Below are 16,894 nucleotides of genomic sequence, written 5' to 3'. Positions count from 1 at the left end.
TATTATTGAATCTTAACGACCTAGCCAAAATGTTGATTTTGTGGCTGTGGAATATAGTGGAAACCCTGCGACTGCGCGCGTGTGGTGCGTGTGTAGCCTGCTAGCGTTGTAGCAATTAGGCGCTAGACTGCTCAAGCGAAGTTGAAGGCTGGGTGGTGATTACAGACAGCTCTAGTTAAAAGGCACATAGTGTGCATTTCTTGGACATGCTTGCTTCATTTTCGACTACTGGGTATCTGTTTTGAATGCTGCAACCTTTTTACTCTTTTATTAAAGGCCTTTTTTAGGCTTGGAGTGAAATCGCTACAGGCTTTGGGCACCGACCGGAGTCAGTGTTGGCTGGCTTTACAGGCTTGAAAATATATTCAGCAGGAGCAGAGGATTTTATAACCAGTTATTGAACAATTCGGACCGGAATATATTTTGAAAACACGTCTCATCATTAGTGTATTGTTAACTGTTTATTATAAGCTTGCTTTCTATCTCGCTTAGTAAGAATCTGCCTGTTTGGCTCGCCAATCAAATGTCAGAAATCCGTATGACAGTGCCAGCCAGACAAAATGTGTCTGTCTGTCTACGGTAGTCGGCCTTAGAAAAACGGAGGTTAACTGGCTACCGAAGCTGAGTTGCATGAACTTTAAAATCTTGTCTTAAGTAGCATACTGGCTACCTAGTGTTTATTAAGTATTTTTTCTCGTGAATGCTAGTTAGCTATTAGAACATGTAGGCTACACAGTACCTTTGTGACTCAGATGTCGAAAACTCTAAAAGGTTTAGGAAATACAAAATATCTGGTGATAAGATCGCTGACTGACGACGTTAACTCATAGTTTCTTCATTTTTTTTCCCCCGTCTGGAAATTACTGTTTGGACAATCACGGTATCATGAAAATCGACTATTTTTAGACCTGGGAGGCATTTAATCATCCATCGTATTTGATTCGGACTATGTTGGATTTGACAGTCTGGGCAAATGTGCTCGTGTAGCTCAAGCGTTAAAGCTGGCGAAAAAGAGAGAACTTTTTGGAGAAACCGCCCGTCCCGAATGTCTCCATCAGCCATGGCAGCCCTGGGCCGAATGTCGTTCCTGGCTTTGGGGCTGTGTGTCATCCTGCTTCTCAGTCCCGTCGCTGGTAAGTGTTGAACCTTTCTTGGTTTCGCAGTGTTTCTCTTGCACATTTCAGTAAAAATAAATAAGCAAACAACAGATCTGTTTTCATGTTATGACAATGTACAATACGTTTAATTTGATGTATATTTCGATCATCTTTCTCACTTTCCTATTAATTAGCAGTTCCTGCGGTATCACAGTCGTTTATTTTTAATGTACTGGTTTGTATATGACCTATTGCTTATACAGTTTATAACATGCCATGGACCAAATATTAAACTGGCAACGGACTAGCCAGGATCCTGGCAAGCTACAGCAACAATGCTAGCCTTTCATCCATACCTGAAGAGGATTGCTAAAGCCATGGTCTGGGGTACTTGCCACTCCTTGGCACATGACTTGGACTACAGGAAGTGGAATGTAAAATATAGAGACCACTATACCTAAGCTTTGTGCGTCCTAGCAAGTAAGCACGTTTATTTATATAGCACAATTCATACGTCGATGCAATTCAATGTGCTTTACAAAGAAAAAGAAAAAAAATACAATAACATAAAAACAAATACTCAAATGAAAACTTCATAATAAAAATAATACAATAAGAAAACATAAAGATATAAAATTGGATAAAAACATAGGAAGCTATATGGCTAAACAGTGTGGGTAAGTGCTCAGTCATAGGCACGTGAAAAGAGGTGTTTTTAACCTGGATTTAAAAATGGATACGTTCTGGGCACGTCTAGTTAAATGTGGTTGTGGTATCCAGGCTATAAGAGCCATTGTTGATGTTGTGGTACCCAGGCTGTAAGCCCCTTGTTAATATTGGGCCGCTTGGCCGTTGAGTATGCGGTGCTTGGCCGTTGAGTATGCGGTGCTTGGCCGTTGAGTATGCGGTGCTTGGCCGTTGAGTATGCGGTGCTTGGCCGTTGAGTATGCGGTGCTTGGCCGTTGAGTATGCGGTGCTTGGCCGTTGAGTATGCGGTGCTTGGCCGTTGAGTATGCGGTGCTTGGCCGTTGAGGATGCGGTGCTTGGCCGTTGAGGATGCGGTGCTTGGCCGTTGAGGATGCGGTGCTTGGCCGTTGAGTATGCGGTGCTTGGCCGTTGAGTATGCGGTGCTTGGCCGTTGAGTATGCGGTGCTTGGCCGTTGAGTATGCGGTGCTTGGCCGTTGAGTATGCGGTGCTTGGCCGTTGAGTATGCGGTGCTTGGCCGTTGAGTATGCGGTGCTTGGCCGTTGAGTATGCGGTGCTTGGCCGTTGAGTATGCGGTGCTTGGCCGTTGAGTATGCGGTGCTTGGCCGTTGAGTATGCGGTGCTTGGCCGTTGAGTATGCGGTGCTTGGCCGTTGAGTATGCGGTGCTTGGCCGTTGAGTACGCGGTGCTTGGCCGTTGAGTACGCGGTGCTTGGCCGTTGAGTACGCGGTGCTTGGCCGTTGAGTACGCGGTGCTTGGCCCTTCACTCAGTAGGTAGCCTCATTATTGGATGCTGTGAGGGAGGAAAGATGGTTGGAGCCTCAGTTGCTGTACTGTGGAGCCATGTGCTGTATCATATACCACACCATTCCATACTGAGTTGAAACCATTTTGAGCTTTGTCAGCCCCTTATCCCCATCCTTTAGAAACCAGTGATAATCACACCAGGACTCTAAACAAGCCTCCCCCAGAATCTCTATCAGGAATATTTGAGATGGTCTTGCAATAATGAGTGCTGGCCTCAGATATTTCTGAGACATGGTAGTGAAAACTCCAGATGACATGCCCAAAGAGGAGCTGGAATTGGGGGTGAAACTGACTAGCTGTCTGGCTGGCCATCTGGCTGGCTGGCTTGCTGACTGACTGATGATGCTAGCGGAATGTTTTCCCTGAACTCTGTTCTACAGTTCTAATTAGTCTCAGTGACCTCTGACCTATTTTTAGTCAATGGCCACCTCTGACCTAGTCTCTAGTCGGCTGCCCTTGTGCTCTTGTAATTGTGTGTGTCCTTTCCCTGACTGCGTAGAATTGAGTGTGGAGCAATGACTCCTGTTCTCACTCCGAGGCCCAATCAGGACTCATTACACTCTACAGAATGGAAGTGGTGACTCGGCTAGATGGACTAATACACACACACACAAGTTTGTATGGCTATCCTCATGGGGACCAGAACATATAAATTGTATGCTCCCTTTCCTTAATCTTAGCCCTAACCCTTACCCTAACCTTTACCTAACCCTAATCTAAACCTCAATGAAGTAACATTTATGCCTAAACTTTACCTAGATGTAATGCCTAACCTTAACCCTTAACTTAACCAACAACGCCTGGACCTTAAAGAAACCCCAATTCTAATTCTAAAATGAATTGTAATTTTGACCCTTATCCTAAACCCCTAAGCTGGAAATTGACTTTTGCCTCATGGGATAGGTATTCTGTCCTCCTTACATAGACACAAATATCTTATAATATTTATATATTTGTTTTACAAATCAGAATGATCCATTAATACTCTTGAACAAAGAAAATATGCACATTTGTCTCAGTACTTTACTTTGCAATTACCACATTCTAATAGGAAATAAAACCCAGTATAATATATTTACGCATTTCACATCAAATGTGAGATAATGTATATCAACACACAGCAGGGAAAGAACATTTCATTCAATACCAAAAGCACTATCACTCAACAAGGCCTCAAACTGTGACAGGTAATAACACATCTATTTGCTAGTTGAATACGACTTCAAAGACAACTGGTCTTTCAAACATTTGCAGTTTGAACTGTAACGTTCAGATACCACCAAGTATGTAAACAAAACGATAGTTACCCAAAAAACATGGCAAGGCTAATTTAATTTTGTAATTACTCTCATGTCAGGCTTCTGAAAATTAATTCAATCTCTTTCTTGTCTGGGTGCCACTGTTGCGAGTGGTTGAATAAATTCAGCCATCTTTATGTCCAGTTATTAAATTAGCGACAGCAGTCGTTTGTATATACTCCAGCTTGGGCCAGTTTGCCCCCCCCCCCAACAAAGCCAGTAAAGGCTTGTGTTGTTTAGAGCCTGGAGTCATGTGACCACTGTGGCCGTTGGAAGAGAGCACTGTGTCCACATTAACCAGAACGGACACTGTGAGCCATTTTGCACTGTCAATCTGACTTGGATTACTGGCCTGTTTGAGAACACACACACACACACACACACGTGACAAAGAGACATCATGAGCCACCAGTCTTCAGCTGAGGTATTTTAGCCCATCTCGGTATTTGGTGGTAATTTGGAATGTAATTGTCCATTTGGATAAGCGCAGTCTACATTTGTAATTTTTAGTTGTCGTGGACAAAGGACAGCTAATGTTGAGTGTCCAGCCCTAGGGTGTATCTGCTACAATGTCATACTGAAGAATAACATTTACATGTGGTAAACAAACAAAAAACAACAACTGCGAAGTTAAACCGTACAACGTAAGGATCGCTTTTCATTGTTTCCACTGGAAGTTACGTACTGGGTTGTCTGGAGTTACATACTGACTAAACTCACACCACTCCTGTGGTTGTCTGTTGGCATTTGAAGAGATGCCTCACTGGAGACAAGGTGTTTTCTGCCTTCAAAAGAAAACACTTCAAAACAACCACACAAGGCGAGGAAAATTCTAAACTTTCCAGTGCTCATGTTTCTTTATGCCTCCCATCTTGGAGTTGTAGTGTCTGGTAGCGGTAACTAGCATCCTGTCATGCATTTCAGATTTGTACAATAGAGCATGCAACTCTAGCTAGCCTGTGGGATAGAGCATGCAGCTCTAGCTAGCCTGTGGGATAGAGCATGCAGCTCTAGCCAGCCACCATGTCTGTCGTCTGGAGGCTTAGATCAAGTGGATGTTGGATTGGCTTCTAAATTTGATTGGTGTCCTCTGAGTTTCCCCAAATCCTTCCAGTACCACACAGTTTAGAATAGAATACTCCCCCCAATCAACTCAGGGACTTTTTAGTGCAAGTTGAGTGCCAGCTTGCCCAGGGGCACTTGTGTACACTCAGGTCTCAGAAAAGCTATTGAAGTAGGCTAATGTTGAAACATCAATAATATTTTGAAGTAAATCTTTCCATTCTCTCTTATGGTTGTTGAAATGGGTGCCTCTCTGTTATAGTCATCAATCATATCTTGTGATTTCAGTCTACTGTTTTTGTTGCTAAGCTGACACTCAGGAATGTTCTGTGTGGGTGGGCAGGAAGTAAGAACATTGACTCAAAAAATTTCCTCTCCCTTTCTTACCCTCATTCCCTCCTGTTTTTCAGGACTGGCCAAGATATGCCCTGTGTTACTATACCCGTTAGCTCTACCTACAATAATAAGTATGTGCACGCACGCACGCACACACACACGCACGCACACGTCTCTCTAGGCAGGGGGGAGTCTATCTAGGCAGGGGGGAGTCTATCTAGGGTGGCAGGGAGTGTTTAGTCTATGTTGAGTACTCCGCTGTACAGCTGCAGTCTGTAGACTAAACAGTGTGTACCTCTGGCTCCGCGGTGTAGTGAGGATGGCTCTGCCAGGTGGGTGGGGTCGTTTCCATGTGATGACGTTTCCCTGACGATTCCTCCAGGGTGGCAGTAAATCTGAGCCTGTCATGACGCACATTAAGGCCGGTCCCGTTGTCTGTCGTCTGCTGTCTATTGTTCAGTTTCTCTCTGATGCTGTGGTGTAGTTACGCTGGGCTAGAACAATTATGAAGATATTGCCTGGTAGTACAAAGAAACATGGGACTGATGTGGAGTCTGGACTGGGCTGGTCTGGACTCAGCTGGTCTTGACTAGTCTGGTCTGGACTTGACTGGACTGGTTTGCATTTGACCTGCTTTGTCCTTTCGATATCGCTCAAACACACTGATTACATCACTGAAAGACATCGATGGTGGCGTCACTCGAAGACACCGATAGTGGTGTCGCTCAAACGCAGTTTAACGCACCGATAGTGGTGTCGCTCAAACAAAGTTTAACGCACCGATAGTGGTGTCGCTCAAACAAAGTTTAACGCACCGATAGTGGTGTCGCTCAAACAAAGTTTAACGCACCGATAGTGGTGTCGCTCAAACGCAGTTTAACGCACCGATAGTGGTGTCGCTCAAAAGCAGTTTAACGCACCGATAGTGGTGTCGCTCAAACGCAGTTTAACGCACCGATAGTGGTGTCGCTCAAACGCAGTTTAACGCACCGATAGTGGTGTCGCTCAAACGCAGTTTAACGCACCGATAGTGGTGTCGCTCAAACGCAGTTTAACGCACCGATAGTGGTGTCGCTCAAACGCAGTTTAACGCACCGATAGTGGTGTCGCTCAAACGCAGTTTAACGCACCGATAGTGGTGTCGCTCAAACGCCCAGATAGTGTTCATGGTTGGTCCTCAGCTGTCTGACTGTAGCACAACCATGGTGAGGAAGGTCTAAGGTTGAACCAATGTGCCCCATCCTGGAGGTCCTCAAAGTTCTACAGTCCACCATCCATATCTTTCTCTAAGGCTTCCTCATCCCCAAGTATGTCAAATACACTCCTGTGCTTACCACTGTATGGTGCTCTAGAAGGTGTTGTGGTTGACCCAACGTGCCAACGAACCTTGCCCCTGAGGCTTAAGGCTCACTTAGAAATGTCCTTGTCATTAAAATAACGTCATATTGATCAGAAATACAGTGTGGACATTGTACATTTTGTAAATGACTTTTGTAGGTAGAAACAGCAGATTTTTAATGGAATATCTACATAGGTGTACAGAGGTCCATTATCAGCAACCAACAGTCCAGTGTTCCAATGGCACGTTGTGTTTGCTAATCCAGGTTTATCATTTTAACAGCCTAATTGATCATTAGAAAACCCTTTTGCAATTGTTAGCAAAGCTGAAAACTGTTGTGCTGATTAAAGAAGCACTAGAATTTCATAGACTAGTAGCATGTCTGAAGCATGTCTTTCTCTTTCTAGTGTCTGTTTACTTTGACCCATTTTAATATTTTCCAGTCTGAGATTTGTCTTTTTCTTTGCATCTCTGCCTAGATGTCCAGCGTCCCGGAGTCACCTCTTCAATGTTGACGTTGACACTGGTGTTTTGTGGGTACTATCTAATAAAGCTGCCAGTTGGGAACCTTTGACACTAATGTATTTGTCCTCTTGCTCAGTTGTTCACCGGGGCCTCCCACTTCTTTTTCTATTGTGATTAGAGATTGTGAAGTGAGTGGTAGACGTTCTTGTACGAGATCTTTATTTCTCAGAACAGGAATAGACTGACATGTTTCAGAATAAAATTATTTGTTTCTGGACATTTTGAGTCTGTAATCGAACCCACTAATGCTGATGCTGAAGATAATGAACTAATCTTAAGAAGACCAGTTTTATTTCTTCTTTAATCGGCACAACTGTTTTCAACTTTACTAACTTTAAAATGATAAACCTGGATTAGCAAACACAACATGCCATAGGAACACAGGAGTGATGGTTGCTGATAATGGACCTCTGTACACCTATGTAGATATTCATTTGAAAATCAGCTGTTTCCAGCTACAATCAACAATGTCTACACTGTATTTCTGATCTTTTTTTTTATGGACAAAAAATGCTTTTCTTTCAAAATGGACATTTCCAAGTGACTCTAAACTTTTGAAAGGCAGTGTAGATTTCAACTTTTTCCCTGTTGCGGGCTGACCAATGTGGCCCAGTCCCTTTAAGTTTAGTCTCATCCCCTTCAGTTTACTGTAATCCCCTTCAGTTTACTGTAGTCCCCTTCAGTTTACTGTAGTCCCCTTCAGTTTGGTCTAGTCCCCTTCAGTTTGGTCTAGTCCCCTTCAGTTTGGTCTAGTCCCCTTCAGTTTGGTCTAGTCCCCTTCAGTTTGGTCTAGTCCCCTTCAGTGTAGTTTAGTTCTTTACTTATGTGCCTATTGTCAACAAGGCCTTGTCAGGTTGCAGGTGGGAAGGGATAAAGAAGCATTATCATAAATTGGATTTCTGGCCGAAAATAAGCTGATTGTGAGACTGAAACGTCTAGAGCAAACAGAGTGCTGCACAAATGTCATCCTATTTCCTCTATAGTGCCCTTGACCCCCACACTGGACACAGGGACTAACGTTCTCTACACAGGAAGCTGTCATTACAGTTTCTGTCTCAAATCAGCTGACGTAGGATATAGATTTTCTTTGTATTTTTCAGTATAAACGATTTATTTTCTGTCTTTTATTCAGCATGATAAGAGTTGAAAAGAAAAGCTTTGAGTGAGGAAAAGAGGGCTCCAGTTCTGGCTGTACTTGCAGAGCGATACAGTGAGCGTCAGGTTGCTTTCATCCTGAAAATGTAAAAGAAATAAGAACCAACAGACATTGGGGCAACAAAGCTACAGACTGGCAGAGGACGAAAACGACTGTCCACTGACCGAGACTACTGTCAACTCATTCGAATGTCACTCAACAACCATAGGATGACATCTACTGACCTACAAAAAGAATGGCAAACAGCAGCTGGGGTGAAGTGCATAGTGAGGACGGTTGGGAAACCGGCTCCAAGAGGCAGGGCTGAAGTCGTGCAAAGCTGGAAAAAATCCCTTCATCAATGAGAAGCAAAGAAGGGCCAGGCTGAAGTTTGCAAAAGACCATAAGGATTGGACTGTAGAGGAATGGAGTCAAGTCATCTTCTCTGACTAGTCAAATTTTCAGCTTTGCCCAACACCTGGTCATCTAATGCTTAGATGGAGACCTGGAGAGGCCTACAAGCCGCAGCGTCTCACACCCACTGTGAAATTTGGTGGAGGATCGGTGATGATCTGGGGATGCTTCAACAAGGCTGGAATTGGACAGCTTTGATGTTGTGAACGACTCATGAATCAAGCCAAGTACAAGGTTATCCTGGAAGAACACCTGCTTCCTTCTGCTCTGACAATGTTCCCCAACTCTGAGAATAGTTTTTTCCAGCAGGGCAATGCTCAATGCCACACAGCCAGGTCAATCAAGGTGTGGATGGGGGACCACCAGATCAAGACCCTGTCATGGCCAGCCCAATCTCCAGACCTGAACCCCATTAAAAACCTCCGGAATTTAATCAAGAGGAAGATGGATGGCCACAAGCCATCAAAGAAAGCCGAGCTACTTGAAATTTTGTGCCAGGAGTGGCATAAAGTCACCCAACAGCAATTTGACAGACTGGTGGAGAGCATGCCAAAGCTGTGATTAAAAATCTGGGTTATTCCACCAAATATTGATTTCTGAACTCATCATCTTCTTCCATTTATCCGGGGCCAGGTCGCGGGGGCAGCAGTCTAAGCAGAGATGCCCAGACTTCCCTCTCCCTAGACTAGGCGTTCCCAGGCCAGCCGGGAGTCATAGTCCCTCCAGCGTGTCCTAGGTCTTCCCCGGGGTCTCCTCCCGGTGGGACGGGCCCGGAACACCATCCCGGGAAGGCGTTCAGGAGGCATCCAGAACAGATGCCCAAGCCACCTCAGCTGACCCCTTTCGATGTGGAGGAGCAGCGGCTCTACTCCTGAGCTCCTACCGAGCTTCTCACCCTATCTTTAAGGGATCGCCCAGCCACCCTGCGGAGAAAGCTCATTTCGGCCACCTGTATGACCGTAGGTGAGAGTAGGAATGTAGATTGACCGGTAAATCGAGAGCTTCGCCTTGTGGCTCAGCTCTTTCTTCACCACGACGGACCGATACATCGACCGCATTACTGCAGAAACTGCACTGATCCGTCTGTCAATCTCCCGTTCCATCCTTCCCTCACTCGTGAACAAGACCCATAGATACATAAACTCCTCCACTTGAGGCAAGAACTCTCCACCAACCTGAAATGGGCAAGCCACCCTTTTCTGACTGAAGACCATGGCCTTGGATTTGGAGGTACTGATTTTCATCCCAACCGCTTCACACTCGGCTGCAAACCGTCACAGTACATGCTGAAGGTCCTGGTTTGAAGGGGCCAACACGACAACATCATCTGCAAAGAGTAGAGACAATTGTGTGGTCCCCAAACCTGACACCCTCCGGCCCCTGGCTGCGCCTAGAAATTCTGTCCATAAAAATTACAAACAGAACCGGCGACAAAGGGCAGCCCTGCCGGAGTCCAACATGCACTGGGAACAAGTCTGACTTACTGCCGGCAATGCGAACCATGCTCCTGCTTCGGTCGTACAGGGATCTGACAGCCCTTAGCTAAGGACCCAGGACCCCATACTCCCGAAGTACCCTCCACAGGATGCCGCGAGGGACACAGTCGAATGCCTTCTCCAAATCCACAAAACACATGTGGATTGGTTGGGCAAACTCCCATGAACCCTCCATCACCCTGTAGAGGGTATAGAGCTGGTCCAGTGTTCCACGGCCTGGACGAAAACCACACTGTTCCTCCTGAATCCAAGGTTCTACTATAGGCTGTATTCTCCTCTCCAATACCCTGGCATAGACTTTCCCGGGGAGGCTGAGAAGTGTGATCCCCCTGTAGTTGGAACACCCCCTCCGGTCCCCCAGAGGCACTGTCCCACGACCGCCACGCAATGCTGCACAGGCGTGTCAACCAAGACAGCCCCACAACATCCAGAGACTAGAGGTACTCAGTGCGGATCTCATCCACCCCCGGTGCCTTGCCACCGAGGAGTTTCTTGACTACCTCAGTGACTTCAGCTCGGGTGATGGACGAGTCCACCTCTGAGCCCTCAACCTCTGCTTCATCAATGGAAGACGTGACTGCGGGATTGAGCAGATCCTTGAAGTACTCCTTCCACCGCCTGACGACATCCCCAGTTAAGGTCAACAGCTGCCCACCTCCACCGTAAACTATCTTTACCCGAGTGTCCAAGACATACGGCCGCAGGTCAGATGAAACGACAACAAAGTCAATCATCGACCTACGGCCTAGGGTGTCCTGGTGCCACGTGCACTGATGGACACCATTATGCTTGAACATAGTGTTTGTTATGGACAAACTGTGACCAGCACAGAAGTCCAATAACTGAACACCGCTCGGGTTCAGATCAGGAGGGCCGTTCCTCCCAATTACGGCCCTCCAGGTGTCACTGTTGTTGCCCACGTGGGCGTTGAAGTCCCCCAGTAGAACGATAGAGTCCCCAGTCGGAGCACTTTCCAGCACCCCTCTCAGAGACTCCAAGATGGTCGGGTACTCTGCACTGCCGTTCGGCCCGTAGGCACAAACAACAGTGAGAGACCTATCCCCGACCCCTTAGGCGCAGGGAAACGACCCTCTCGTTCACCGGGGTTAACTCCAACACATGGTGGCAGAGCTGGGGGCTATAAGTATACCCTCACCAGCCTGCCGCCTCTCACCATGGGCAACTCCAGAGTGGTGAAGAGTCCATCTTCTCTCAAGGAGTGTGGTTCCAGAGCCCAAGCTGTGCGTAGAGGTGATCCCGACTACCTCTAGTCAGAACCTCTCAACCTTACGCACAATCTCAGGCTCCTTCCCTGAGATTGTGAGGGAAAACAAAACTGCTAATTTTATGCAAACATTTTATGAATAGTAAAACCAGTGATAATTTTGCAGTGGTCTCTTAATTTTTTCCAGAGCTGTATTTACCATTTGTAAAGAACATGAGTGAGCTGGCAAAACAAGTATTTTATTTATTTTAGGTTTCAACTGTATCAAATCAAATCAAATGTATTTATAAAGCCCTTTTTACAACAGCAGTTGTCACAAAGTGCGTTACAGAGACACTTGGCCTTAAACCCCAAGGAGCAAACAACAGTAGTGTTGAATTTCAGTAGGTCATAACAGAATGGCTCAATCATAAAACAAAACGTGGCAACAAAGAAAAAAATGTGGCAACAAAGAAAAAAAAAACGTATGGAGGTTGTGAAATTTGACTTGCGTGACAGACCAGACGTCTTGTAATATTAAAGTGATCAGTCTTTTTCTTTCTTTTTTTTCTTTTCTTTACTGGAAGGCGAGAAAGCTAGCTACAACTTTCTAGTAGACATTTCAGTGAAGATCAGTCATTTGTAATACAAATAAAAATACAAACCCGATTCCAAAAAAGTTGGGACACTGTACAATTGTGAATAAAAACAGAATGCAATGATGTGGAAGTTTCAAATCTCAATATTTTATTCAGAATACAACATAGATGACAAATCAAATGTTTTAACTGAGAAAATCTATCACTTTAAGGGAAAAATAATTTCATGGCATCAACACATCTCAAAAAAGTTGGGACAAGGCCATGTTTACCACTGTGTGGCATCCCCTCTTCTTTTTATAACAGACTGCAAACGTCTGGGGACTGAGGAGAGAAGTTGCTCAAGTTTATGAATAGGAATGTTGTCCCATTCTTGTCTAATACAGGCTTCTAGTTGCACAACTGTCTTAGGTCTTCTTTGTCGCACCTTCCTCTTTATGATGCGCCAAATGTTTTCTATGGGTGAAAGATCTGGACTGCAGGCTGGCCATTTCAGTACCCGGATCCTTCTTCTATGCAGCCATGACATTGTAATTGATGCAGTATGTGGTCTGGCATTGTCATGTTGGAAAATGCAAGGTCTTCCCTGAAAGAGACGACGTCTGGATGGGAGCATATGTTGTTCTAGAACTTGGATATAACTGTCAGCATTGATGGTGCCTTTCCAGATGTGTAGGCTGCCCATGCCAAACGCACTCATGCAACCCCATACTATCAGAGATGCAGGCTTCTGAACTGAGCGCTGATAACAACTTGGGTTGTCCTTGTCCTCTTTAGTCCGGATGACATGGCGTCCCAGTTTTCCAAAATGAACTTCAAATTTTGATTTGTCCACAGAACACTTTTTCCACTTTGCCACAGTCCATTTTAAATGATCCTTGGCTCAGAGGAAATGCCTGCGCTTCTGGATCCTGTTTAGATACGGCTTCTTTTTTGACCTATGGAGTTTTAGCCGGCAACGGCGAATGGCACGGTGGATTGTGTTCACCGACAATGTTTTCTGGAAGTATTTCTGAGCCCATGTTGTGATTTCCATTACAGTATCATTCCTGTACGTGATGCAGTGCCGTCTTAGGGCCCAAAGATCACGGGCATCCAGTATGGTTTTCCGGCCTTGACCCTTACGCACAGTGATTGTTCCAGATTCTCTGAATCTTTGGATGATATTATGCACTGTAGATGATAACTTCAAACTCTTTGCAATTTTTCTTTGAGAAACTCCTTTCTGATATTGCTCCACTATTTTTTGCTGCAGCATTTGGGGAATTGGTGATCCTCTGCCCAATCTTGGCTTCTGGGAGACACTGCCACTCTGATAGGCTCTTTTTATACCCAATCATGTTGCCAATTGACATAAAAAGTAGCATATTGGTCCTCCAGATGTTCCTTATTTGTACATTTAATTTTTTCGGCCTCTTATGGCTACCTGTCCCAACTTTTTGGGAATGTGTAGCTCTCATGTAATCCAAAATGAGCCAATGTTTGGCATGACATTACATAATGTCTCACTTTCCACATTCGATTTGTTATCTATATCCTATTGTGAATTAAATATAGGTTTATGAGATTTGTAAATTATTAAATTCCTTTTTTGCTCACAATTTGTACAGTGTACCAAACTTTTTCGGAATTGGGTTCGTAAATTATAATGTAATTCAACCAAATAGAAAGCTGGCCAATAATTGGCGAAGGTGGCCGATATTAGGGGTCGCATTTTTAGCGACAACACTAACGAACAACTGAAAATATAAATTTCCCAATAATTACATGCTAGCTAACATTTGTATGTCACTAATAATCACCAGGAACACAGTGGCAAATCTGTGCGTGTTTCACAGATTCGTGTTTGTTTGGGTTTGTAGTTAATGTATTGCAACGTATTCTGTTCAGAGGAAGGGAGATCCGGTTGTTAAATGATTCCTTTTTTAATCTTGACTACATTTTCTTTACTTTATTCCGTGATGAATGTGCTAATGACTAAATCTGTTTTTGAAATGGTTCAGAATGATTCAGTGAAATCTCGCTTAGATACCGAATGATTCATGTAGATGTTCATTTTCTATAAACTATAGTTGGCAAAAGTATTTTGGCTACATTGTACAGGTGTTTTTGTGACTTGTTGGGGTTGGATGGATGAAGACAGAGTGGACTTTAATTTTAGATGGAATTTAAGTCATTAGATCTGTGTCCAAGACAAACTGAGTTTGTATACTTTTAACTAACCTTGACAAAAAATGTTGATGTCTGTAAACTTATGATCAGGGCCATTTGGGTGATTGCTGTTATCATTCTGATTTGAAAAGGAACCAAACAACTGTGATGATAACTTCGATAAAATACATATTTTCAAAATCACTGCCAAAATCTCACAATTTCTGCCCAGGTACGCAAACTTATGAGCACAACTGTATATGTCTGATAACTTTACCCACCTCTACCCAAAGTAATTAAAATTAATTGGTGCGATTGGTCTTGTTGAAATCATAGAAAATTCTCAATTTGTGCTAAATTCACCTCCTCATTGGGTCTGGTGTGACCTAATGCTTTGGCCTAAAGAATGCTTTGCACCCCCCATGACTTCCATTGGTTTTCAGCCAGGTTCCCTATAGAAGCATGTTGTGAAGACTCAGAGGGGTTGGGTTGACATCCGAGGCAGTGAAGGCAGTGTTTCTTCCCTGCAGAAGCCCGTTAAGAAGACTCTGAGGGGTTGGGTTGACGACCGAGGCAGTGAAGGCAGAGTTTCTTGGGCATTCATGTGTTTGGTCTTTGATGTCTCCCTTTGTACGATGACCCCTGTCTCCGTTGTCATGCTAATGTATGCGCGTCCCTGTGAGCGCTGGTTGTTAGTGCACGTTCAGCAGGCCTGTATGCCCCAGAGGCGCGTGTGGCCCGGCGTGCAGGGATAATGTGACCTGTCTGCTAGCTGGATGTACGCCCGCGTCATTCATGCTACTTTACAACAGTCACTTGGTCGGCTTTCTGTCTCTCTTTCTCTCTCTGGTTCTGTCTGAATCCTTTCGGTATACAATCTGTTTCCATGGTGACTATCTTTTTCAACCATTTCTCCAGCTTTTGAAACATTTAGTTTTTGACTATGTATTTCCCTGTGATTTTTGCTTTGCCTCTACCATATTATTTTGTATTGTTCCAGCCTGTCTCTCTGGGTTCCAGTATTTTTCCTGTACTGAAACTGTGTCTGGGTGGGTGAATGGGAATCTTTACCCTGCTGCCCTACAGTACTGAAACTGTGTCTGGGTGGGTGAATGGGAATCTCTACCCTGCTGCCCTACAGTACTTAAACTGTGTCTGGGTGGGTGAATGGGAATCTCTACCCTGCTGCCCTACAGTACTTAAACTGGGTCTGGGTGGGTGAATGGGAATCTCTACCCTGCTGCCCTACAGTACTGAAACTGTCTGGGTGGGTGAATGGGAATCTCTACCCTGCTGCCCTACAGTACTGAAACTGTGTCTGGGTGGGTGAATGGGAATCTCTGCTGGAGTAGAAGGCTGTGATTGGCTGATTGTCAGTGTTGTTGAGGATGGTGCACATCCTTCACTTCAGAGGGATAAAACAATTTATTCTCTCTATCCCTTTACTATTAGTCTCCCTCGCTCCTTTTCCATCCTTTCCTCATCTCATTCCTCTTCCTCTGTTGTTTCTCTCTTCTCTCTGTTCTGTCTCCATGGTGCTGTTCTCTTCATCCCTCTGTTCTGTCTCCATGGTGCTGGTTCTTTGTCTTTGCTTTGGCTGAACTGTGAAGGGTCTTTATCATCCTAAAACACTCTGATTGCTGTGTGTGGGGACTGCTAAATATGCAACTTTGTTTGTTAATGGCTTCCTCAACATTTGGGAACTTCTGGTTTGCCTGAGCCTAGTTTTTGTTCTAGTTCTGTGATTTATGGTGTGTGTTTAGTGTGTCTGACACCACCATAACGTCTGGTCTTCATCTTGGTTGTCACTGCTTTTGTGTGTCTGTCTCCATTTGTGTTGGCTCCCTCTTAGTTGGCTGGTTGTTAGCTGGCTCTTGGTTTTGTGTTACTAACTCTCTGATTGGTTGGCAGCCTGTATGTCTCCTCGGTGTAGGCTGGTTGGCTGAACAGATCTCCATTTTGGTTAACTTGCTGTCAGTCTGAGTGTCTGACTGACTGACAAACAGTTTGCTGATTGAGTGGCTGTGTACTCTTTATTTACAGTGCAGAGTCCCGGTGTATAAAGAGTCCCGGTGTATAAAGAGTCCCGGTGTATAAAGAGTCCCGGTGTATAAAGAGTCCCGGTGTATAAAGAGTCCCGGTGTATAAAGAGTCCCGGTGTATAAAGAGTCCCGGTGTATAAAGAGTCCCGGTGTATAAAGAGTCCCGGTGTATAAAGAGTCCCGGTGTATAAAGAGTCCCGGTGTATAAAGAGTCCCGGTGTATAAAGAGTCCCGGTGTATAAAGAGTCCCGGTGTATAAAGAGTCCCGGTGTATAAAGAGTCCCGGTGTATAAAGAGTCCCGGTGTATAAAGAGTCCCGGTGTATAAAGAGCCCCGGTGTATAAAGAGCCCCGGTGTATAAAGAGCCCCGGTGTATAAAGAGCCCCGGTGTATAAAGAGCCCCGGTGTATAAAGAGCCCCGGTGTATAAAGAGCCCCGGTGTATAAAGAGCCCCGGTGTATAAAGAGCCCCGGTGTATAAAGAGCAGTGTTCATGTCCACTTGGAGCAGACAGGCAGACACAGACAGACAGGGAGACAGGCAGACACAGACAGACAGGGAGACAGGCAGACACATGCAGGCAGGGAGACAGGCAGACACAGGCAGGCAGGGAGACAGGCAGACACAGACAGACAGGCAAGTCCCAGTTATTTTTTGTTGTTCCCTTTCTTTTCCTCCCTGTCC

At 44.9% G+C, this 16,894-nt stretch overlaps 1 protein-coding gene across 1 annotated transcript in view; it reads left to right on the top strand.

Moving 5' to 3' along the window:
• Positions 1–26: 26 nt before the first annotated feature.
• Positions 27–16,894, top strand: part of bmpr2b (bone morphogenetic protein receptor, type II b (serine/threonine kinase)) — a 58,651-nt gene continuing 41,783 nt past the window's right edge. Inside the window, exon 1 of the mRNA XM_034288813.1 lies at positions 27–1,133. Within this exon, the coding sequence (XP_034144704.1) occupies positions 974–1,133 (160 nt within the window). The 5' untranslated portion in view covers positions 27–973. The remainder of the gene's footprint in view (positions 1,134–16,894) is intronic.

Source organism: Esox lucius, chromosome 20, assembly GCF_011004845.1.
Source record: "Esox lucius isolate fEsoLuc1 chromosome 20, fEsoLuc1.pri, whole genome shotgun sequence".
In the NCBI taxonomy this organism is placed as follows: domain Eukaryota; kingdom Metazoa; phylum Chordata; class Actinopteri; order Esociformes; family Esocidae; genus Esox; species Esox lucius.
The sequence above is the reverse complement of the archived record's forward strand: the minus strand, read 5'-3'. Positions and strand labels throughout refer to the sequence as shown.